Source organism: Mauremys reevesii, linkage group 9 (assembly GCF_016161935.1).
Source record: "Mauremys reevesii isolate NIE-2019 linkage group 9, ASM1616193v1, whole genome shotgun sequence".
In the NCBI taxonomy this organism is placed as follows: domain Eukaryota; kingdom Metazoa; phylum Chordata; order Testudines; family Geoemydidae; genus Mauremys; species Mauremys reevesii.
In genome coordinates, this window is record NC_052631.1 from 64,809,976 (window position 1) to 64,836,039 (window position 26,064).

Genomic DNA, 26,064 nt, shown 5'->3' on the forward strand with positions numbered 1-26,064 from the left:
TTCATGTCTGACAGAAACCAACTGCGACAAGGGCGAGACTCAGGTGACCTTTGCCACTGCTTCGCCCTCAAAATATTTCCATAATTGTTTTTTCATGTGCTATTTTTTCCTTAATTTGTCTTTCACAAAGGGTTGTTTTAACGAGAGCAGCCCACAGACACACGTCACTTAAGGATACTGACAAGCCAAAGGAAATGTCAAACCATGATTTGCCTCCCAGATACTTAGCACATTTTTGTTTGTCCTAATGGTGGTGTCCCTCCAAGGCCACCATACTCTGGTAACCTCCAGAACCCTCAAATGGGTCATTCAGTAGCATAGGTGTGGTCCTATAGCAATTTGCTTCCAAGAAGACAGTACCATAGTTGTCCATAATGAGAAATCACAAAGCCTGACATTTTCCTTGTAGCTGATCCATCTTCCAAGAGCCCTGCAGCCTTACACTATGGGAGAGCTGATCCCAGTGTCCCCCAGGCTGTCCCTCTGTGGGCGTGGCTGCGATGGACATGCTGCCCAAGCCGCCACCCTCAAGCCTAGCTAGGGAAAGGTGGAGAAAGTATCCATCACTCCTGCTGATCAATAGGTGAAGGCGTATGGAGGGAACCCACTAACCCCTCTCCTGACAGAAAAGTGGTTGTAACATGGAAGAGCTGGTTAAGCAACAGGAAATGGGAGGAAATCTTCAAACCCTCTCTCCAGGTGGGAAGCTCTGCCCCTAAGACACTGCAGAGCACTCTGGGAGTGTTGGCACAGCGAGTTTCCTGGCATGGGCTGGGGGGAGAACCCCTTCTTCCCCAGAGCTTTGGAGTACCCAGCACCCATTTAGAAAACGTGGTGAAGAGACAAACACAGGAACGGAGGCACGGGAAGTGTGGGAATGTGCACAGAACTTGGATGGCAGAGTACAGATTTCAGCTCCCTATGCAGGTGGCTACATGAAGGAGGGGCAATGGCCAGCAGTAAAATAACAGACTTACAGTGGCTGACCTTGGCTCAGCGGGTACAGGGGCTGGCAATGCTGAATGAGCTGCACCTTGATTCGAGAACATTCCCAGCACGTCACAGACTGGTTCCAGACAGAACGGCACCCCCGCATTTTCAAAATGGACCAGGGAAGGTTGCAGAAGCCTCTGGGTTCCTCAGCAGCCCCTCGCCAATGTGACCCTCATTCCACCCACTACCTTCTCGCTGTCTCTGCCGTATTGTTGCAGTGTGCAGAGCGGGGTGATGGATGTATTCAGTTCAGCTCAAAGGCAGTGTCTGGCTGCCGTACAAAGCTCCCAGGGGAAAGAGGGGGCGTTGATCTGTGTATGTGATCTTGCAAAGGACAAGTAACCACTCTCAGTTTGGGCAGGTATGGGAGAAGGAGAACGATAGGCTTGTAAGTAGGTCGGTCTAGCGTCCCTGCCACCTTGAACAACTTCCCCCTCCCTTTTCCCTCAAACAGATGAGATGCCAAAACCGACTCTCCAAGGCATTCTATGGCCTGGCCCCCAGATGCTTGTCTCCATTTATGAAGTGCATGCACAGTTAGCCGTGCAGGCCATTTGTCACCACAGGCACAGCCAGAGGGGGCTGATGGAGAGAGTGTGATGTTGCAGTCTATATGATTTTATAAAAATTTGATAATGAGTGACTATAATGTAACTGGAATATGCTTCATGCAAAAGGTCTCTTGTAAGGTATCATTACAAAGCTTTTTGTCTACCGAGTGTGGTCGTTACAAAGCTTATTGTCTACTGAGCATGGTCATCCTGTTTGTATAAAGGTATCACTCTTGTATCTGAAACTAGAAATATGAAATATAACTCTGAGGGCCTATTGTAATTATGCAAAGTGTGGGCCATTCATGGTGGTTTGGAAACTTAATGGCTCCCATCAACCAGGACAATTGACTGGATGACTCTGTTTGCAGGCAGGCCTTCCTGTGAGTCAGGCTGGGAGGAATGAAGGCTTGGGATCTTACAGTCACATGTAATCATGTCACCTGAACTGGAATCCATCTTTAAGCTGGTGCTTTTCCAGTGGTGGGGGGGGGGGCGTAGAAACCCACAGGGACAAAGGATTCCCACCTTTTGCAAAAGATATATAAATGGGTAGAACAGAACAGAGGAGCCATCATGATGAATCCCCTAGCTACCACCTGAGCTGGAACAGGAACTGTACCAGGGGAAAGAATTGTTCCCAGGCCTGGAAGGTGTCCAGTCTGAGGAAAAAACTTACTGAAGCATCTCTGAGGGTGAGATTATCAGTATTTGGTTTGATTAGACATAGATTTGCTCATTTTATTTTGCTTGGTGACTTACTTTGTTCTGTCTGTTACTACTTGGAACCACTTAAATCCTACTTTCTGTATTTAATAAAATCACTTTTTACTTATTAATTAACTCAGAGTATGTATTAATACCTGGGGGAGCAAACAGCTGTGCATCTCTCTCTCTATCAGTGTTATAGAGGGTGAACAATTTATGAGTTTACCCTGTATAAGCTTTATACAGGGTAAAACGGATTTATTTGGGTTTAGACCCCATTGGGAGTTGGGCATCTGAGTGTTAAAGGCAGGAACACTTCTGTGAGCTGCTTTCAGGTAAACTTGCAGCTTTGGGGCAAGTAATTCCGACCCTGGTTCCGTGTTGGAGCAGACGGGAGTGTCTGGCTCAGCAAGACAGGGTGCTGGAGTCCTGAGCTGGCAGGGAAAGAAGTAGTCTTGGCACGCCAGGTGGCAGCTCCCAAGAGAGTTTCTGTGATCCAACCCATCACAGAGAGTTCAAAGAGAGGCAGGGGAAAGGAGATGGGAAGAATGACCGTAGTGTCATTTGGCAGGGAACAGGGTTACAGTGGGGATGAGATCATAGCACTGCAGAGGCAAGTGGCTGTGGGGAGGGATATGACAGCAATGCTAATGCTGGCCAGTCACAGAGCTGGATGTCTTTAATTCCTCAGTGGGAGCTGAGGACACTCAGTACCTCATAGGATCAGTCCCTAACTGGGAAAGAATAAGGAGGATAGAATGCCAACGAGGAGGAGGAGGAGGAGAATGGGGATAAAGGGAAGGTTAGAGCTGAAGAGAACAGATAGGATGTGGGGTGATACTGGGCCTACAGGGATGAAGAGGCTAAAGGGGTGAGAAGGATGGTGATGAGCAGGGTGAAGACTATCAGGGTCTCATGTAGGAGATTATCACTTACAGTGTCACTGTGCATAGTACTGTGCATAACGGAGTAAGCCGTGGTCTCTTTGGCTTAAAGATCTTATCAGATAGTAACAGCCTGTGCTCTTGGCACAAGGGTGCTGATACGATGTGGTTTGTCCTCTGCCACTGAGCTGCTGGATGACCTTGGACAAGTCGCTTCCCCTCTCAAGACCTCGGTTTCCCTTCCCACCCTTTGCCGGTCGTCCCTAGTTAGACTGAGCTCTTAGCAGCAGAGCCTGTCTCTCAGTATGGGAACGATCAGCCCTGATCTCAGCTGAGGCTACTGGAACATAAATAATATGACAGCTTTTGGGTGCGTGCAAATTAGCCAGCGATTGTGCATATGCAACCCTGGATTTGTTACACACCGTTACCACTGACAGCATCTCTCCCCCTCTTGTAGGTCCTGCCCTCTTTCCTCACTCTCTTTTTCGGATCCTTTTTAAACTTCCCTTTCCATCAATCCTTTGTTCCAGGTGAAACAATAAGGGCTAGCTCCTATTTAATCCAGAGCAAGGGGCTGGTGCCTAGTTCATGCCAGAATTGAGCTCCTGCTGGCTGCAAGCAGCTTTTGGGACAAAGCAACAAAGAAACTCTGAGTCACATTGAGCTTTCTGGCAACTTTGCTGTGGCATGTGAAGGTATGGATTAGCTAGAGCATAGAGGAGAGCACAAGAGAGTGTCTTGAAATGAATTTGGATCACAGAGGTCACAGGAGGAGCTGGGCTGATGGGGAAGAGAATTCTCTGCGGGAGAAGGTTGAGAGAATCTCACTGCAAAGCAGAAGAAAGTAGAGGATAGGGGAGAGCGGCACCTTCGCTCTGCTGAAGGGGGCAAACATAACCCATAGCATCGGAAACCGTGAAGAGCAACTTGGAAACATTAAGGGAGCCATGTGCAGCACAGTCTAGTGGACAAGACCCTGGGCTGGGAACCAGGTGTGTTCTGTCCCCAGCTCTGACACTGACCTGTGGGGTGACATTGGGCAAGTTGCTTCCCCAGCTTTGTGCCACTGTGGTTCTTCCCATTCTTTTTCAGTCATGTTTGCTTAGACAAGGAGGATAAAAACAGTCTCATACAGCTCAGTGGTTTGAGCATTAGCCTGCTAAACCCAGGGTTGTGAGTTCAATCCTTGAGAGGGCCACTTAAGGATCTGGGGCAAAAATTGGTCCTGCTAGTGAGGGCAGGGGGGCTGGACTCAATGACCTTTCAAGGTCCCTTCCAGTTCTAGGAGATTGGTATATCTCCAATTATTACTTTTATCTCTACAGCACCTAGCACAATGGGGCTCCGGTGATATAAATAATAATGATGGGCATTTCTCAGATGATCCCTCATCAGTGACTTTCTCCATCTCCTTTCCCACCCGTTAGGGTGAGAGAAGAAAAAGCTGCACTAAGATGGGGAACATCCTGGGCACATGCTGCGGGAGCTCACACTTGGAAGGGGCAAAAGCCAGTAAGTGCCAGCTCATCAAGACTTGGTGAGAGAAAGCTGCATACTCATTAAAAGTATGGGGGGGTATCACTCCCGTGCCCAGCATGGAACGACAAATCATGCTACATCAGGATGTGAGTATAGGTGCAGTAGTGCACAGTGATGTGAAAGTAGCACTGAGCAATCCTACCCACTGATCTGCATTTCAGAAAAATGTGAATTGTAGTTCTGGTGCCTCATGCCTCCATTCTCCTCTATGGGTCAGGCTTCCTGGTCAGACTTTATTTCCCATGATGCACTATGGTCTTTGCTTGGTCAGCCACTGCAGTGCAGCATGGGATATGTTATCCATCTGGGGAGCCCAGCCTGTGAAGAACAGTGACATGAGGCACCCAAACTACCACAGTTCAGGGCACCAGGGTGGCATTTCCAAATCAATTTTTTTCAGGTTTTGGCCAACACCCAAAAAGTTCATGTTTTTCCACTGTACATTCAAAGTTTTCCATGGAAATCAGGCACTTTGTGTGAAAAAACATTTAGTCAAGAACCCTCATTTTCTTCCAAAATAAAATTCAGATGGAAAATTTCTGACCAGCCCTAGTCAGAGGCATTTTTGGCAGTGGTAGTTATGGTGCAGGAGTAGATCACCCAGCCACACTTTACATCTTGGTTCCCTGCCTCCCATAATAAAATTGATCCTGTGCAGGCCTGTGTGCTCTTATGCCATAGTTCCCCACCACATTTTGGACTGGGATTAATGCATCCCAGGCCAAAGTCTGCTGCACATCAGAGCATGGTGGTAGATTCTCTCTCAGTGGAGTAAACTTCTATCAGAAGACACGGTGAAAAAAAATAATCATTTGCACTTTTCTAATAGCCCTTTTCATCCAAGGTTCTCAAAGGGCTTTTCATATATTAAGCAATTAAATTTTGCAAAAACCCTCAAAGGCAGGCAAGAGAAATTGCATCACCTATCACTGAAACTGATGACTGAACTGTGGGGTAAAAAGCCTTCATTGTTTAACATGGCATAGCAGTGCTGGGCAACAGTTTAGGACAGGAAGTGAAGGATACTGTATCCAATGGAAACTGCAGGAAGACGTTTAGGTGGGCAGAATGTTACCAAAGGCAGAATTTGGCCAGGACACTGAAGCTAACCATCCCCTTCTGGCAAGCTGGGCCTGGGATCTTCGAGAAACACAAGTGATTAGATTGCCATCTCTTTCAAAAGCCGTAACCTCCAGCAGTGCTGCAGCCCCTACACACCATGCTGGAGCACTGGTGCGGTACTGACCCAGTCGGAAGGAGTCCTATGGCTTAGATACTCCACATTGACTCCTAAACTGAATTTTTGTTCTGCTAACATGCTCTTTTAGCTATAGACTCACAAGCAGCCACTGTCAGCGTGAGCAGAATGAGAACTGAAGTTAGACAGTGAGAAGACACACCGAGAGTGCTCAGTTTTGGTACCAAAGAGCTCCTCCTTTTTATAATGGAAACATTTCTAATTTGGGTGCAGGTTTTTATATGGTTATTCCACATTTTCACCTCCCCCTTCTCCCCCAACCCCTTAGCCTGTATCTGCATTTAGAGCCTGAGCCAAAGCCTACTGAGGGCAATGAAAAGATTCCTGTCAACTTCAGTGGGCTTTGGATCAGGCCCAAGCAGAATACGCCACTAATCTAAAAGTGTAAAGTCCCCACTCCATATGCCAGCAGTGAGCCACACGCTTCCCTGCACCCAGGCCTGTGGCCTTCTTCCAGCCAGCTAGCTGATCGGCCCCAAGCCAATCAATCCTATGTCCCCGCTGCTGAAGGGTGGGATTTCCAACTAGCTCTATAGTTTACCAGGGGTCTGGGGCCGGAGAGGCCAGGTCCTCTCTGCCTGAGTCCTAATCAGTCAGGCCTCCATGGGAGGGGAACAGCAGCAATGAGCTCTTCACACAGCGAAGAGTTAAATAAGAATATTCCTATTGGTAGCTGAATGCTCCAGAGAGCCTGCAGGATCCTGTGAGCCTGTCCGTTCGGTGCACAGAGCTGTTGGCTCCCTCAGCAGTGGCTGCCATTTTAAGGCTTCCCACAGGAGCTCAGGGCTGATGCTACGGAACGGGGGCCCAGGCACTGAAGCTCCCGGCTGAAGGCGCAGTGAACCTCTGGAAACTCTTCGTTACAGCTATTCCCATTCAAAACAGACTAAAAGTTCATTGAAACCCCCCTTGCTCCCACCTGTGTTCCAGCAATGCTAATGGCTGGACTTAAATCTGCAAACAGCATTTGGAGTGAAGGATGAAAATGCTGGGCTGGGGGCAGGGGCCTAAAAGAAAAGGCACATTGACACCAATGCAGGCTGGAGGGTGCGCTCGTATACACAGCCTGGAATCTGATTTCCCTCAGCTTTGGGGGGCTTGAAAAAATCAGACAGTGACTGCAATGCATTTCCTTGGAGCTGGCTCTCCACATTAGTGCTTGGCATAGAGATGGCCCCCAGTGAGATGTGTGATGGGCCCCAGTGAGATAGTCTGTTGGATAAAATATTGGCTGGGGCACAGAGAGTGGAGGGAAACGGTTCCAGACTGTGGAGGCGGGAGATGAACAGGGAAGACCTGATGGCTGCAGGGACTAGCGTTCACACTACACAAATAGCTACACCAACTGCATAGATCTGCTAGCACTGACATAGGGAAGGCAGCCATTGTGCAGGCTTTTTCTGTGCAGCTCCATCAACGCACCTCAACTTTCTTGCGTATCATTCATGTTCTGTGAGCCCTGGGCCTCCCCCACAGGTCTGCCACTGCCCCTCAGGCCTGACCTGCAGCCCCGCCGCTATTCCAGTCCTGGGATCCCCTGCCGCCCCGCCATTGCACCTCATTCACTTCCTGCAGCATCTCCCATTAAATGCCAGTCCTAAGGAGCAGCTGCCCACTTCCTGGGTCCTGTTGGAGAGAAGTGTCTGCTAGCATTGTAGTTCTGCTCCTTCTATTTCAGCTATGTTGATTTACCAGCACCTTGTAGTCGATGCCATCGAAGGCTGGACAGAAGTTGAATACTCTGAGCATTTGACATATGGCCTTTGGCCAGCACCATGAGGAAGTCATCATTAAAGACTCCAGCTGTCTCCCTGCTGGGCCATGGTCCAAAGCCCAGTTGCAAAGCATCAGGGATACTGGCAGAACTCTTGCTGGCAGAGTATGGTTCTCAGTACTTCCTTCGTGATTTGACCTCGTAACAGGGGGTTGGAAACCAGTCAGTCAGTAGTAGGAGAGGTCTTCAGCACCGCTGGCTTTTTGAGGATGCCATTAACCATTTGCACTTTTCAATGGGGTTTGAAGCATCACTTCTTTGAAGGAGACATTAAACTCCATTAGTAGTGGGCGCAGTTGTTCTGCTTGGGCTTTCACCTATCAGGAGGGGCACATATCTATCTTGCAGGGGGTAACAAGTCTCTCTCAAGGCTTCTAGAGACCTTATTGTGCAAGATCGGACAGAACTCCATCAGGGTAGTGGAACGTCTCGTGCACTCTGGCCCAGTGTCGAGTGTTCTGTCTCAGAGAGCTCACCACACATTCCGCTGATCTTATCTGTGAAGTGGGAGAGAGCTCTTCACAGCAGCTGGTGATTGGGTCTTGTGTTTGGATCACACAGCACTGACTGATTAGCCAGTTCACTGTGCAGAACCCTCCTGCAGGCCATGTTTCTGTGATGACAGAAGAGAAGTAGGTTTTCTTTGCCTCCCTTTATTAGAAGTGCATATTTCTGTAAGAAGTCTTTGTACTGTTGACAGATGGATTCAAAGAAAGTTTTTCACCACTTACATTCTATTCTTCTGTCCATGCCCTTTGTCTGATCCATGGGGATCTTGGGAACTGCAGGGAAAAGGGAGACACAAGATCATGTTGCTGATGACTGTGGTCATCGGTGCGGCCCCATACTGCTTTGCTAGTTATTCAGCACATTGGCATTGTGATTGGTAGTTTGCTACTATACCATGTGTTAAAAACTGGCCAGATTCAGTAGCCATTGTGGGCAAGCTCTCCAGTGAGAGCAGGGAGGAGACCAAGGTATTCACCTGGATAAGATCACACTCAGACCAAGATTGGCACCCCACATGCTCCTTCATTCACCAAGGTTGCCTCTGTCTTCTCAGGAGCTGCCTGCCCTGGCATGATGACCCTGAAATTTCAGACTTACCCACACTATCACAGTGTGGGTCTATGTTCTCCTCTAGTGGCTGGTCCGCATAAGAAGTTAAGTCTGCTACAGCTACTGGCTAGGGGACATGCTCCGTTGGCTCATGAAGTAGAGTACCAAGCTTTTTACTGAAGAGTGCTGGGTTCAGTCCATCCTAATAGTGCCCGGTGGATGGCTCATATGGGTGTTTGAACAGCTGTAGACCTGCCAATCCCACCCTGTGGTTACCTACTCTTTGCACTAGTGAGGATAAGGCAGATATTTGCAGCAGATTCAGGGCTGCCCAAGAAGAGAATCAATGGCTCATATCCCTCCCTAACACATGGTTTGGAGGGTGCAGAACTACCCCATCCATTCTGCACAGCCTCACATCTGCTTTTCAGCCTCTTCCCCGAGTCCTGAAGCCCCACTGGTTGGTCAGTAACCACACTGGGCTGGAACTGCTCTGGAGCCAAGAGAAAGCTGATGAGTGGAGTCAAACAACAGAGCTGACACCATTTTAATCCTGGTCTGTCATTGATATCACGGCAGAGTCCTCCTGGCAAGCTAGGAGCTGCCGTAGCAGATCACACCTGTGCTCTGTCTAGCCAAGTTGCCTGTCTCCAACTGTACTCAGTATTAGATGAAGGTTTCAAACCTCCTAAAGGATGATTCTGCAATAACCTGCCGCTGGGGAAAGGTTTTGCTAACCTCAGGCAGTCAGTAGTATTCTTAATTGTTTGTATCAACTCCAAGAGGTATAAAGCCATCCTTCACTCCTGTAACCGACAGCGAGCTGCTGGGGGCCAGAGAGCTGGAACATGTGCTGGCGCGTAGTGCAGACGCTGCGGCAGGGGATCTTCAATCCACAGCCTCTGATGCAGAGATAGGAGTTGTGCCTCCTGGACACCTTTCTTTTCCTTTCTCCTGCTGCAGAATCAGGGCATCTCTCGAACAAAGGGGGCAAACTGGTTCCCCAGTTCGCAACATCTCTGTTTCAGTCTGCCTTTCCTCTCTGACAGGCTGAGAGTGAGACTAGAAGGAAGCAGTTCTAGTGGACCCACTCACAGCTTGCCCAATGTTCTTAAATCCTGACCTGAAGCCTCCCCATCTATTCTGGCCCTGGGATCCACACACAAGAACAGAATTCATGTGCAGCATGGAGCCCCCAACTGGATTTAGACGGGTCATGGCTTAATTCTGACATGCTAACCCCCTGCAGTTCCAGGGTCTCCATACAGGTCTGACAATGCATCTGATTTCTCACAGGTAGCACTACTTATCTTCTGGCCTTCCCCTCCCCACAAGCAGCACCTGACATTTATGCTGAATGCCATGGTGCTTTTTGTGTTCCGACAAACAGTCCAATGAAAATTTGGATGAGATTAGCCACCTCATCCAAATGTACCACTGGAGTGGGGCACATGCCTACTGGGGATGCTTTCTCTTGTGCTCCCCAGCTCTCTCCACCACCAGTGCTCCTCCTCTAGCCTGACCTCTCTCTCTTTCTGGGCCCCCTCCAATAGCACATCTCCACTGCAACCCTATATCCCAGTTCCTCTGCGCAGCTCTCTCTCCACTCCACATAGCCTATCCCTCCTGCCAGCACTTTCCCCTCTTCCCATGCTAGCCCCACTCCACCACCATCCCAAATTCTTACTCCTCCACCCAACACTCGCCTCCCCACTCCACCAAATGTGCCCCTTCCTCCTGGCTGCCTTTCCAGTCCTCACATCCTCTCACCCTTGTTCCACCAGAACCTCGTTCCTCTCACACCACACAAAAACAGTCCCCTCCAGTTGTTAGGAGCTGCTCCACACCTCCTCCTGTTCCATCCATCCCCTATCCACCTCCCTCATCACCATCAGCACCGAGATGGAAACTCAAAGGAGGTTAAATTCATCTTCACAAAGCATAAGCCCGAGCCTCCAGGTACCTTTTGGATATTGGGAAAAGATGTCCAGTATAGAATACCATCGCCACTAGCAGAGTCATCCATTACAGCATGCTGGGGGATCCGGTGGTGGAGTATGACTAGATGATGGAGTGCGCCTCACCCTAAGGCCATGCTGAATGTTTGGAAGATGATGCATGTCCCAATTAGAAAGGACAGCACCCCAAGCATCTCTGTATTTTAACACCACTCTCGGTGGAGGTACAGTAAATGCAGTTCAATATCCATGGCATGGCCGACAGCACCTCCAGCAGCTTTGCACTGTACTGAGCAGCAGAAAGGTGGCCCTCAGCCAGGTTACGTAACAATGTTTGCATTTAACTGACCCACAGTAACATTTAACAACAAAATGTTCGGTTTAAAGTTGCTTATTCAACCCAGCAGAGAAGAAATGAGAAACAGCTAATTAAAAATATTGATCCACAGCAATCAAAAGCTGTGCAGCTGGCCAGGAGTTAGATCCTCAGCAAACTTTGTTTTTCAAAGCTACCCAATCTCCATGCTTATTGAGTAAGGACAGAGCAGACTTCCTTGTAAATACCACGGCTGTGATTTGAGTGACAGTGCCAGACTCAGAAGTGCCCTGGTCCTCTGTGATTCCTTGCCAGTGTGTGTGTGTAGAGGGGAGGGGAGTATCCGTATTGTAAACATCCAGCCAGTACAGGGCAGTCACATGATTAATAAATGAACCACTGTATGGCGCTTGCCTTACTGAAAAAAATAAACTCTGCAATTCTATGACATTTACTCTGTAAATATCCTGGCATACCATGGAACCTCGCCTATTTTTATATGTTGAACAGTCACCCGGGATGTCAAAAGTCCTGAAATAAGAAATCCTGTCTTTCTAAACAAGATGCCCTATTTCAACCACAAGTTGCTAGGCTTGATACAGGATTTGCCGGGCAAAATTCCCTGGCCTGTGCAGGAGGTCAGACTAGACTGGAGGATCACAATGGCCCCTTCTGGCCTTTGAATCTGTGAAGAACTGAGCAACTCACAAAGGTAAGTCATCATCTGACTCCTACACAGACAGGCATGCACCAGTCAATTATTCAGCAAGAGCTCAACAGCTGTACAGGCTATTTTCTACAGAGGGTGAAATGAAACTGCCTATGTCTGGTCACAGCACCTGTGCTCTGCTTGGATAGAGGAGAAGCTGCTGACTCCTCATTTCTGGATGGGAACAAAAACATTCTGTCTTAATTAAGAGATAAACAAAGTGAAGAGCAGCTTGACAGCTCTGCGCCACTGACAGCGCTATGAATAGACTCAAACACCTGCCCATGAGGCAGGGAGCTGCTGCGCCCTTGTACCGTGTTACCCTGCACCTCTCGCCCTGTACAACCTACAAACTGCTATCCCATGAGCTGTGAAAGGAGCCAACAACTGAAACTAGAAACTCGGGTCAGTCCCTTTTGCTCCCAGCTCCACTGAAGTCTGCTGAAATCTTCCTTTGATCACGTGCACTGTGCAGCAGCCAGCAAAATTCATCACGTTGGTGTAAGTGAGCTGTGAGCAGGCTCGTCCAGAGCAGTAGGATCAAGCAGAGACTAGGGTGACCAGATGTCCCAATTTTATAGGGACAGTCCCGATATTTGGGTCTTTGTCTTATATAGGTGCCTATTACCCCCCACTCCCTGTCCCGATTTTTCACACTTGCTGTCTGATCACTCTAAGCAGGGACTCACAGGGGACACAGAATAACCATGGAGCGATGGCTGATGCTCCAGGCTGAAGATTGGGTTTGGACACGCAACCCACTGTCTAGACCCCTCTATGAGCCATCTCCAAACTCAAGCCTCCAGCCCTGCGCTGGTAATCTTGTAGGCAGAGGCACACTCAGGAATGCTATCTGCTTGGGGTGCAAAGGCTCTGCCGTGCTCTGTCTTTTACATGAGCTGAACTTCGTTTCAACATTCCCACGAGTTTCAGGCTGATTTTACACAGCCCAGATTGCTGCTACCCATAACCACTCCCAAGCACAGCCAGGCAGCCTCCCTGAGCATCAGCTGATCTTTCTGAGCAAAGTGCTCTTGTGACTTCAGGGAGCTCAACCAGCCTTCGAGAATGATAACGGAAAGGCTGGTGACAGCACCGGGCCCTCTCACTTCTGCCCAGGCAACCAGACATTGCAGATCCCTGGATTACCCATGTTGTAACTCAGGCATGTCTGTCTCTGAGTGCCACCCCAACCCCCTCTTGCAATCTCCCCCCCCCCGCCACCCAGTCACCAAGATCACAATATTACTGAGCTCAAGGGTCCTACTAAAGATACAGATAATCCTTGGAGCGAAGCAGTCAGGCAAATTCAGTTCTCTTTGCAGACCTTATCTGGCTCCAGGAAGGATAAGCCTAAATCCTCCACTGTATCTCCCCCAATCCCCTTCACTCTCTCCAATCTCCAGCTCCAGGAGACAATCTGGTTTAGACTGAAATAAGCTCAGTGGTTTGAGCACTGGCCTGCTAAACCCAGGGTTGTGAGTTCAATCCTTGAGAGGGTCATTAGGGTTCTGGGGCAAAAATCTGTCTGGGGATTGGTCCTGCTTTGAGCAGGGGGTTGGACTAGATGACCTCTTGAGGTCCCTTCCAACCTTGATATTCTATGATTCTATGAACAACATTAGGGAAAGGCATGAGATAGGGACGGTGGTTGGGACAGGGAGGAGAAGGGACATAGAGTGGGACCCCAGAGGGGAACGAGAGAGGGAAAGAGGCCTGTAAAATAAAAACATACATCTCAGGATGGAACTGGGAATATCCTTGCCCCACAACTCTGCTCCTACAATGCCAAACCTTCTGATGAAATGGCATCCACAGGCACTATCATGCTTGAACCTGGAGGAATCTGGCCAAGTTCTAGGCCTTGAATTCCGAGTCCTCCCAGGAAATGCAGCACAATGAGGATCTCCTAACCAAGGGGAAGTTATAGGCACTCTGATCCCACCCACCCACCCGCTCCAGGCAGAATTTCATCCACCATGCTGCTCAACTACTCTGGCAGCAGCTCATACAGTCCAAGGTTCAGTCTAGCCCACAGGGACTTTCCATTTCTTCTCTTAGCTCCCACCACATCCAGCCTTGATGTGATTGACCAACTTCTGCTCCTTGGCATGCCGTGCGCTGAGACAGCTCAGCTCCCCCTCAAGCATGGAGCAGGCCCACAGCAGATGAGCAAATCCTGGTGGGTTGGGATTAACTAGATCGCATGCCTTTTCAAAGCCAGTGTTCAGAAGGGGTTAGCCATACCCCCAGCCAAACCCCTTTCCTTCAGCTATGAAAGGGCAGGTTGCCACCAATGCCAATCCCATATGGGTTACAGGGGGCACTGCAGAGAGAGACCCTTCTCCCCTCCTCTGCCAGGAGTAAGGGAGAATTCGCACTTGGGATTCGGAATTGCAGCCTGGGATTCAGCTGCTGCTGAGCAGATAAGTGCCCTCTCCCTGTAAGAACGAGTTAAGTGAACAGCTGCCGGGGTGGTCTAGGTGTGCTTCCAGCCTGATGTGTCTACGATTCTCCATCCATAAGGATATTTGGAGGGTTGAGAACAATCGCAGGCCATATTTCCAGCCTCTGTAATCAAACAATTCTCTCTTTTCCCTCCCTCTCTCTCTCGGGAAGTGAGACATCTCCCCCCAAGTTCTAACAGAGGGCCACTCTGGCTCATTTCATGTGCCATGCTCTTGTTGCCCATCACCGTTGTCATGACAACTCGCTCTTTGATCTGGGCAAGGAACCAACCTGTGACTTGTGTTTATTTAAATGACTAGAAAGTGCCCCTGACATTTTGAATGTAAAAGAAGAGACTCCAAGAGAGAGAGAGAGAGAGAGAGAGAGAGATCCCTGGCTGGAACTCTGGAAGAACTGTCCTGTGAGCCCCATTTGCTCCTTCCTGGTGTAATTAAACAGGGCTACTTTCAAATGTTATTGTCCCACGGAGCAGGTGGAGTGTCCCATGCCCTGGGAGTAAAGATTGCCTAGTGCCCTCAGAGCAGGTCATTGCCATACGACTTGGAGAAGTCACCATGAGACCCGGTGAGGCTGCACCATCACATCTCATTGCCATGGCCGGACCCAAGAGCAAGACATCATGATGGGACAAAGGGCCTGAATGCCTGCAGCTCTCTGAAGTCACAGGTGCTCAGCACCTCTGAGGGTCAGGCCTAGATCTGCAATGTTCTGGGAGGGATTCTGCCCTGGCGTGCCAGCAGCAAGAGAGGCAGTGTTTCCCAGTGGGTAGGGCACTGGAATGGGATTCAAGATACCCAGCTTCAATTTCTGGCTACCTGCTGGGTGGCCTTGAGCAAGTAACTGCCCTTCCCCAGGACTCAGTTTCCCCACATATGAAGTGGAAATAACAATACTGCCCTCCATTGTACAGCGCTCTGAGATCTAAACACTGTTTAAAGCTATCTTTGCCACCCCTTTCCCAGGCTGTCTCTCTGGCAGCACAGCCCAGAATCTATTCTTCTGTGCCCCTCCTCCTGCCTGCATCTGAGTCAATCAACAGGATGCCAACTTCCCCTGGGCAAAGAGGAACTTCACAGAAGAAGGGTGACTACTGGTGCTGTAGGAAACTGCCCATTCCTGTACAGCAAGTGTTTGCTTCAGGAAAGCTTTGAGGGGGCTTGCAAATCCAGGCTAGCAGCAATGCGCCTTTCTTGCCATTTCTCCCAGCAAGCATGAAAACGTTGCAATAACGTGTCAGCCCTGTGCAGGAAATTTCTCCTTGGTAAGTTGCTGATTTATATCGCAGGTAAATTTACCCTATCAATGTAACATCTCATCTCACCCACTCCAGGCTGTGGGTCTGAATGGCATTTCCCATGGCTGAACTCTACAGACTTTCTTCACATGGATGCTCTAATTCCCACTTACAAGCATGTCGTGAGAGCCCTTAGCCACTGGTTTGGACCACAAAATACAGAATTAGCCAATGTGGGACAGTAGTCACATATGCCATCTTCATGTTATACATGCCTGCTGCAAAGGACACATGTGAAGACAGGCACAGCAACACACCCAGACTTGCATGCATGCATACACACACAGAGGAATAGGAGACACCCCTGACAGACAGGCCTATTGCATAAACCTGCTGACACTAGTGTACACACACTACAATAATGACACATGCACTCTGACACTGGCACAAAGACACTGTGCCATACACACTGACATACGCAGAGGCATGGATGTGCACACACATGAATGCTGCCCTGCACTTGGTCCTAACCTTGGTCACACCCACCCCCCCAATCAGTGAGCTGCCCTCAGACCGGCTGACCGTGCCTGGCACACACAGCAATGCTCTTCTCCAGGGCTTCATGTGGGGGGCTAGGAAATGAACTGCTGGTGAGAATTAAGAGGGCAGCACTTGGCTTCAAGCTCATGGCTGGGAGGGAAGGGGCAGGGAGCTGGGCACTCTGTGCCAGGGTTGAGCTCCTATACACACTGCAGGTTCAGGCAGGGGGAACAGCGAGCAGCTGCCAGGGCTATCTTAGGGCCCAGGCCTGCTCGGACTGACACCAATAGGCATTTTGCCATTGCCTCCAATGGGAGCAGGACTAGGCCTTTCCTGGCTCCATCTAGGTTCCTTCATAACCTATGAGGGAGTGGAGAAGGGCTCCCTCACTCCCTCCCCACACTGTACCTCAGCACATGTGCAGGGGCCCCTCTTCAGAATCACGGCCCCATCCAGCACCAGCACTGACAGCAGCATAAGGTCAGAGCCTTTATTTCTTTTTTTTAGAAAACCCAACTCTGCTCCCTTAGGAGGAGAAGGGAACAACAGTTCAGGTTTACAGCTAATAAAGTCCAGCTCCTCTTTGGCCAAGCCTCCAAAGCCTCCCCTAGATGCAATTGCCTAGCAATCTGGTGCCCTCACAAGCCACCAAGGGAGATCCTGCAAAGCCACAAGGTAACTGATTGGAGCAAAAACTTCACTATCAGAGGACATAGTGCAAGTGGCAGCCAGATGCAAGGGAAAGGGATGGACAGGGGGACGGATACTTCTACAGATGCAGCCTTCAGCGCTTAGATAAGCCCATGCTGCAAAGTCTGGATCTCGATCTGAACTTTCCCACAGCTCAAGGAATTCAAATCTAGTTGGTCACATTGTGCAAGTAAGGGCCAGCTAGGAAGATAAATCGAGATTGGAGCCTGCCCATTGACTCAGGTCCATCTCTCCTCCTAAACTATCTGAGTAGGGGAGGAGAAGAGGATGTTAGCAATGACATGCAGTGAGGATGTACACTGCAGAGGACAGAAGCTCTTCCGAACTGCCTGAATCTGTTGCATCTGCAAGAGCAGGCTGGCACTCACGCCAGAGGAGAGACAGCCAGCACTCCCTACTTCCCAGCAAGCCAGAAACACCACAACCTTGCCCAATGTCATCTGCTCACCCCAGACAGTGTAGAGAATGACAACGATACGTAACAGGGGTTGGGGAGACAAGCCACATTCAGTGAAAGGTCTGGTTTCATGCTAGAGATAGACCAAAACCAGAACCTCCCCCAATCCCATACACCAGTGATTCAAATTCATTAGAACCTACATCCAAATCAGCTCAGTTTGGAGCTTGGGTTTGCCGATTGAGACCTTCCACCTTGCCCATTCTGGAGCTGGAACAAACCCAGAATCTTTTATATGCACCCTACCTCTGAGACCACCAACTTTCCTGTCCACAAGCCTAGGGGAGAACTAGGTTAACTGGAAACCAGTTCTAAGCCACACCTGGCTTGGGAGTCAGAAAATCAAAACCGCATCCTCACCCCATCAGTCTTGGAGTTAAAGCACAGGAACCAGGTTCCATTCCCAGCTCTGTCACTGGGCTCCACTCACCACTAGAGCACCTCCTCCTGGCTGCTGTGGGGATTATCTCCTTCCAGGTCCAATGCCGTCTTCTGCCACTCACACACACCACCTTCTTCTCTCTCTTTGTGGCCCAGGGTGATCTCTCTTCATGGCTCAGCCCTTCAGCCCAGTGACTATAGTCCTTTCCTTCCATGTCAGCAAAGCCCTATCAGACAACTGTCTCAGTCTTCTGCTCCATTGCCCAGTCTGTGCCACTTCCCCAGTGACCGGTAGGGGAACAGAGGCCTGCCCTCTACTCCACGTTCCAGCCCAGGGACTCTGTGTCTAGCAACTGTGGTCTGCTTGTTCCCAGACCCTATTCCTCTTTCCCTGGATTCCTTCCTACATCTTCTGGCTCTCTCCCCCAACTGTGTTTACCAGCCCAAACTCCCCCCTCCCTTGTCCCAGGTAGTGGCTGTAGACTACTTCCCCTGCAGCCCCTTTCTGCTCCCAACTGCCTGGCTCTGTACCAGCCCTGCCTGTTCCTTCTCAGCTGGGCTTTAACTTCAGTCAGTCTTTCTAACCCTGGCTCTCCCCCAGGTGCGGCATATCAGGGTAATTAACCTAATTTAACCTGCTCTGCCACCTCATCACAGTGGCTATCTGGGTGACTTTAGGCAAGTCACAACCTCTCTGTGGCTCAGTTTCCCACCTGTACAATAGAAATAATGGTCACGCCGGCCCGAATCTAGCCTCCACTGACATCAACAGCAAGACTCCCCTGGCTGTGCATAGGAGCAGGACAGGGCTACTCCTTGGGTGGGGAAGGGTGTGAGGCTAAATGAATTAATGTTGAGACGGTGTGTGGGAAGGCAACAGAGCTACACAAAGTATCATTAGCAGTGAGTTATTCTACCTGCGCTGCCTCACCCATCCCTAGAGAATATGAAGCTGTTCATTTACACTTAACCCCAAAGGAAATCCACATTCCCTGTCCATCTCTTTTCCTGAAGGCAAACTGGCAAAATATTTGCTGTCATCCTCTTCTTAACTCTCTCAGGAAGAATAACCCTGTTCTAGTATGTGCCCACACTGAGGGATTACATTGTATAATGTCCTCTTGCCTGAGGGGTGGAGATGGGGCTTGTTAAATGACGCTGCGCTCCATGTGCTAATGAAAAGGAATTTAATCAAAAATGACCTCCCACTGAAGAGGTGCAGAAGGAAGAGTATCAACAACACACCGATATTACAGCCTAAGACGTGGCCTTTCATAGACAGGCTGTATCTGGGGCTAGGCGGGTGCTGAAACCTTAACAATAACCTTAATCACTGCTGGCTGGAGGTGCTTTGGTGAATGCCAGAGAGTAGATGGGGGTAGTTCACAGCTGCTCTAGTTCTAGTCTTCCCCAGCAGGAGCCACTGTAAAGGGTGGTTTAGGAGCCTTGGCTATGGAGAACTCTCAGCCAATATTCCCGTCCTCTCCCAGCAGGAGGCACTGTGGGGAGCTCTGAGCTATTCCAGTCCCAGCCTCTCCCAGCAGGAGGCACTGTAGAGAGCAGTGTTGAAAGCTCACAGCTCATCTATTCCTAGTCCCCATTAGTAACAACAATAAACCGAAAGGGGACAAGGTACGTTTCAAACCAAGCTGCTAAATCCCCTTCCCCCGATTCCATGTCCCTGTTTTCCTAGGAAAGAGGGTGCCTGACAGTGCATCGGTGCCATTGTTCCTTTCCCTGTAAACCCACCTCCATCCTGCTCACGGGAGAACCCTAAAGCCGGTGTTTGTTTCATTAACATTCTCATCGAGCAGTTCATCACCCTGTGATTTTCTGGCGGGATCTGTTCAGAATTCTTAACATCATCCTCTGAGGTAATTTGTCTAAAGGCTTCAGACTTCCCCAGAGGATTCATATGTTGGATTAAAGTTTGCTTTTTCTAAAAGCCAAAATACACCATTAGCTGCTATCAGCTGCCAGCGCTGGCCTGTCAGGGCTGCAGGGCTCGCGTCCCTGGAACTAACTGCAGCTGTAGCTGCTCCCTGCAGCCACTGTCCCAGTGCTGATATGTCAGTTAGCTGTGGGCTAGGCCCCTTGAAACTGAATCTCTCTGCTCCCCATCATTGGTCCCTCGGTGTCTCTGCCAGCTCAGGACTGTAAATCTCTCTCTTCCCTGCCCCAGTCTCCAGGAAACCTCTGCCCTAGCGGTGGCCTGTCTGTGCAAATGCTCCTTCTTTAAGCTGCATCCCTTCATTTCTGCCACCCACTCCCGCTCGGACCCTCAGATCTCCAATGAGAACATGGGACTGGCTCAGTGTATCTCTAGCCCCTCGGCTGGGACAGCTTCCTTGTCTGGTGGAGAAGGAATCAGATAATTTCCTGAGGGTGCTATCGGAGTGGGGTGGAGGGATCCAGAGCTCAGGGGTGAAACCATGACCCACATTCTACTTCTCTCTCGTTATTCCAGTCTGTCCCCATTTTAGCATTGCCCTGTCACGGAGCCAGCTGTGTGTGCAGTTCTGTGGTTCACAGCACCCTCTTGTGGCTCTTTCCATGCATCCACACGGTGACAGCATCCAAACTGGCCAGGGAATCGCTGTTTCTAGGGGAGGGGTGTGGACTTAACGTTTGCCTGTGTTTGCAGTGACACGACATAGAGGTGCACATGGCTGGGGAGGCCACATGGCATTTTATTTTGGGGGCTTATGGGCTCATTGTGGTTTGCCCTTAAGACAGGAGCACAAAGATGTGGGGGTACAAGGAGAGGTCCAACCCATCCTGTGCTCCCACCTAGTTCTGTTCCATCTCCTTGCCCAACTGCAGCAGCAATAAAAGAAAGTTAAGGCTTCATTTACACCATTCTTTCCTTAAGCCTAAAGCAGCAGCCGGGCAGGATCAGAGTTAATGGAAATACCAGGCCCTCTAGGGAAGTTTCCAAGGGTGAGGCCTCAGCTGGGGTGAGCCTGAGGGGGATGACAGGAGCCCAATCTACATTCTCCCTATCTAGGCTCCTACAGTGTATCCATCACCATAACATCTGAGCACATCAGGAGGACCCTAGCAAAGCTGCTGTACAACAAAGGACCAAAAAGAAGCTGAGGCAGCTAGCACCAAGACAGAGGAAGGCAGGCCTGGTGGTTAAAGCACAGGGCTGGAGCTCCGAAGATTTGGATTCAGCTTCTGACTGCCCCAGCCACCCTGTGTGAACTGCTTTATCTCTCGGTGCTTCAGTTCTCCATCCAGAAAACAGGCATGAGGATTCCTTTCTCCTCCCCACGCCAGCTGTCTTGTCTGGTTAGGTTAGATGTCATGCAGAGACTCTCATTCTGTGTTTGTAGAGCAGCTAGCACAATGGGGCCCCAGTTTCATGAGGAGCCTGTAGGTGCTAGAGTAATACACATACTAAGTTCCCAGGGTGTGAAGGTGCAGGGACCGGGAATAAGGGAGTCTGATTTTATAGAGTGAAGACAAAGCTCGTGTCCAAGCTAACTAGGCGCACCTGATCCCGCTCTACCACCTGGCATAGGATTCGTAAGGCCTTTTGGCTCAGTCTGGGCCTGGATTCTAGGGAAACAGACACAGTTCTCACCAGGGGCGGCTCTAGACATTTCGCCGCCCCAAGCACGGCAGCATGCCACGGGGGGCGCTCTGCCGGTCGCTGGTCTCGCAGCTCCGGTGGACCTCCCGCAGGCGTGCCTGCGGAGGGTCCGCTGGTCCCACGGCTCCACTGAAGCCGCGGGACCAGAGGACCCTCCACAGGCATGCCGCCGAAGGCTGGCTGCCTGCCACCCTCCCGGGGACCGGCAGAGTGCCCCCCGCGGCTTGCCGCCCCAAGCACGCGCTTGGCGTGCTGGGCCCTGGAGCCACCCCTGGTTCTCACTCCACCACAAGGGAATGACATGATGGGCATGGTTGTGCAGAGGTGTGAAAAAATGACCCATTTTCACCTCCCACGTGAAAACTAGTCGTGTCACAAGTGTTTGAAAATTGTCCACAGAGTGGATCCAGGGTGAAATGTGACCTTTCCTACCAGCAACTGCAGCTTTTCATAGAGAAATTCAACTGCAGGGAGGGGCCGGACTAGTCCTGAGTTTACATTAATTTGATGGAAATTGACAAGATATTAACCATTTGGGGTTGGAAACCTCTCCACTTGCCCTGAAAAATAAGGCTTCTGATCTGCAAGTGTGCAGTGGGGTCACCAGGAGGCGTGTACACATCTCTAATCACCACTTCTACTCTAATGGGTCTGTGCAGCCCCCCCATGCTAAATGTCCACTATGGGAAGGGAGAGTGACCCTGACTAGCATGGCAACAATAAAAACAATAAACAAGTGAGATGAACTGCATCTTCTTATGTGAAGGAGCTGAAGTCGGGGTCATCGGGGCTGCAGCAGCAGGAAAGATGGCTCCGTCACCTCCAGGGGCCTGATATATTTTTCAAATCCTATTAACCTCATTGTGTTATAGGCCAGATCCAACCCTGGCATAAAATTCCATTAGCTTCAATGGGGGGATGAATTTGGCTCACTGAGATACAACAGGAAGCAAAACTATGCAAGTCCTGTGAAAGAAGCACATCCTCTATGTCGCAGAGAAAGCGAATGGGCCATGTTAACAGATCATGTTTCCCCAGGGGGTTTTCTCAGAGATCGGTAACACAGGGGTACAGGTAAGTATCCTTTGCTGTGGCTTTGGGAAACTGTCCACTCACTCACTCTCCCTCTCCCTCTCCAGGATGCCCAGTTTCTGCAAGCAGGGACATTACAGGCTTACTATGACTACAGTGCTCGGGCATTAGCTAGTTCAGAGCAGTGGGATGGCAGTCCACACACCCCGTGTACCTTGGTTCTGCAAGTACAGTGATGTTACAGGATCCTTTGGGGGCTCCAGCTCCCAGAATGCTTAGTTTGTAAACATACAGGGTGCAGATGGCCCATCCTGCATGGTAAGAGTCATTGGTATATAAGCAATGGGAATGAAACTGCTATCACACCCACACAGGTCATTACAGGGAGGATAGGGGCTAAAGCACTCGCTGGTGGGCAGAGAAACCTTTCAGAGGTTCCTTTGTATCACAAAGCAGCTTCCCCTAGGCAGGGTTGGTGCCTAGGCTCACCGTTGAAGGCCATGTAGTCCCAGGTGAGGCGCTTGGATTAGGGGATTTCCCAGCTGAAGCTCAGGAGCTGAGGCAGAAGAGGGAATGGCATTTTAAGCAGCATTTTAAGAGAGGCAGAGGCCATGCAAAGCTGCTTCTTGTGGACAGAGCAGAGGTGAGGTTGCTGCAAGAGGGAGTTGCCTGGCTGCTGTTTATTTACTAGCTGTTTCCTTGGTTACAAACAGTTACACCAAGAATACCCAAGGGGTGAAATCCCAGCCCCAGTGAAGTCAACAGGTGTTTTGCCATAGACCTCAAGGGGGCCAACATTTCATCCCCTGATCCTAGGTCACCAATTCCTCCTCCAAATGGATCTGCAAAGCCCTGACACCTACTGCTGCTTGGAAAGGGGAACATCATGTAGAAAAATACATGGGCTCTGCTAACAGCTTATGAGTTACCCACTGTAAACAAAAGGCAGGTAGTTGGGTCTTGCCACAGCTTTGTGTCTTTAGAACATGCATCCCTGGTGCATCCAGTCATGATTAGAGAGCAGAGAGAGTTTCTTATTTTTGCACCTAAAGGAACAGGTGCTGTCAGACCCAAGCACACTGCTAATGTCACCAGAGGCTTCTCCAGCCCAAGTAAAATTCAAGCTGCCACTGTAGCCAGTGGTTCGGGAACAGAATGCCTAGCAAAAAGCCATTCTCCAGGAAAGCATGATCTAGTAAAATGCATCCAGGAAAATTACTACTCAACCTCATGAGCCAAGTGCTAAATACACACAAAAGAGTTTCTGCCTATTAAGTAAGATGTTCATACAGGAAAATACAGCCTGGTAAGGTAGGGAATAGGTTTCTCCTATCCCCACCATCATCTCCTGTTCAGGGCTATAGTGAGTCTGATCTACAGGGCTACGCTGAACCAGAAGACATTCCATTTGCAGACAGACAAGGCTTGGGCTGGATTTCCCCCCTCCCCCATCAGGATTTAGTCTCTTGAACAGATGGACTCAGACACTGGAAAAGTAGTATTTACGTGTGTGTGTGTGTGTGTGTGTGTGTGTGTGTGTGTGTGTGTGTGTGTGTGTGTGTGTGTGTGTGTGTGTGTGTGTGTGTGTGTTATAAAAGCAAATACCAAAATACATTAATGAGCATCTGGTTTATGCTTCAGTTTCTCTCTTGCGGTTTAGAAGGACCAGCATTCCCATGAGATGATAAAGGGCATCCTCCTCACCAGCCCCATCAAAAAAAGGGAGAAGAAGAAGTGAAGATCTCTGACTACATCAATGCCTATGCACCCCCACCTAGGCAATGCCAGGGCCCAGAAGTCCTCACTGACTCCCAGGTGCAAGGCACTGAGTTAATGGAGTCCCGGTCTCTAAGGCCAGAAAGAGGCCAGCAGGCTCCCTGCAGGAGCTTGAAGGAAATGTTAGCAGCAGAAGTCAGTCTTGTGCTTTTACTGATCTGTGAGGTCTTGGATAAAGGCAACAAGGAGAGAGAGAGAAACCTGAGTGAGAGCTACTGGAGTCACCTGACTGCTCTCTACTCAGTTCCCAGCCATCCAAGGCAGCAGCAGCACTTCTATGGGTTCGAGATACGTCTCATATAAGGCAGTGGGAGCAATGCATTCCTGGAAATACCATTTCAACACCGTGCACACACAGCCAGAGCTAACATCTGTGGCCCTCACTCTTGTCCTTTGAATTTAGCTACTTCTTCATCCTCCAAGGAGCTGTCTGAGCTGTCTGAGAAGAATTCCTCTTGGTTGTACTGCTTTACCCTGGACTCCAAGGCAGTGATGCGCTGTTTGAGCTTCAGCTGGGCAGCATTGTACTCAGTCAGGAGCCGGGCAAAACGGGTGTGCAGCATGTTCAGGTGGGACTCCAGCCTCTCCAGCTTCTGCTCAGTGTCCTTCCCTTCCGAGCTCTCTGCAGCTGCAGACTCATCCAGAAGCCCTTCCTTGATCAGGATCTCCCGGCCACGCTCCTCCAGGACCCGCTTGGCATCAGGGTACTCGGTCACTGCTTCCATCAAGTCATCCTTCGACAGGCAGAAGAGATCGGAGTAGCCAAGGCTTCGGATGTTGGCCGTGCGCCGGTTGCCCATTTTGCTCCCTTTGATGTTGAGGATGCTGATCTCGCCAAAGCAGCTTCCTGAGGTGAGTAAAGCATACTGAGTCACACCATCGTCTGCCACCACAGCCAGCTTTCCTTCCTTGATTATGTACATCTCCTTGCCAATGTCCCCCTTCCGGCAAATGTAATCTCCTGGGCTGAAAACCTGTGGTCGAAGCTTCAGCACTAGCTCCACCAGCAGACCAGCCTCACAGTCCTGGAAGATTCTCACTTTCTTCAAAGTCTCCAGGTGGACGTTGATGGCAATCTCCGCCCTCAGCTTGTCAGGGAGGTTCTTGAGAACCTCACGCTCATCCACAGCCTTCTTGTTGGTCCACAGGTAGTCGAACCACTTGATAACTTTGGCCTCCATGTGCTTGCTGACCTTGCGGAATTGCATGTAGTGCTTGATGGCATCTATCTTGGCCTGGAACTCTGCCCTGGTGGCATTCATGTTGGAGATCATGGAGCCCACATTCCCCACGATGGTGGCGAAGATCAGGACACCAATGAGGAAGTCGACAATGACAAAGAGGTACTCCTCATCGCGCTCCGGGGGCGGGGTCTCCCCAATGGTGGTCAGGGTCAGAGTGGACCAGTAGAGGCAGTAGACATATTCTCTGGCGAGATAGCCATACTCAGGGTCGGTGATATTGGGGTACACCCAGGTGTCTGTCCCAAACCCAATGGCCTTGGAGATGGCATAGTAAATACAGGCGTTCCAATGGATGATTATCAGGATGTAGAGAACCAAGTTGCTGATCCTGAAGATATTTGGGTAGCTGGTTCTGGTCTCGGTCCGGTCGAAGAACTCAAACATGCGGGAGAAGTGCAGCAGCCGGTTGAAGCGTAGTTCAGGCTGATGTAATCCCACTGCAAGGTAGGCCAAGTCTGTTGGCAAGATGGAGAGGACGTCCAGCTTGAATTGTAAGGTGGTGATGTAGTTATCCCGTAACTTCTTTGGGTCCCTGACCAGCAGACCCTGTTCCAAAAAACCTACCAGAAAAACAAGGGGAAGAATTATCCTGGCTCAGGTATGTTTGTTCTCCTGGATTTGGGGTTGCATTCAACCAACATACACATATAGTAATTAAAATATTTCTAATTCCACCTGATCTGCTCAGTCTACAAGCCTTTGCCAGCCCTCAAGCACTTCATCTGGAAAAAGCCACAAAAAGGTATTACTTAGGGATTTACTCTGATGACACAGAGATAGGAGGACATACTGATGTTTCTGCCCTGCATATAGTGAATTAAATCAGAGCTCTTCAGTGACAGAGAGAAATTGCAAAGCAGCCAGCTACGT

General features: G+C 49.9%; 1 protein-coding gene across 2 annotated transcripts in view; it reads right to left on the minus strand.

The window, feature by feature from the left end:
- Positions 1-24,100: 24,100 nt before the first annotated feature.
- The window catches only part of CNGA2 (cyclic nucleotide gated channel subunit alpha 2), a 34,560-nt gene continuing 32,596 nt past the window's right edge, over positions 24,101-26,064 (minus strand). For both annotated transcript variants that reach the window (XM_039488854.1, XM_039488853.1), the window contains one exon: positions 24,101-25,754. In XM_039488854.1, coding sequence (XP_039344788.1) covers positions 24,331-25,754 — 1,424 coding nt within the window. In that variant the 3' untranslated portion in view covers positions 24,101-24,330. The remainder of the gene's footprint in view (positions 25,755-26,064) is intronic.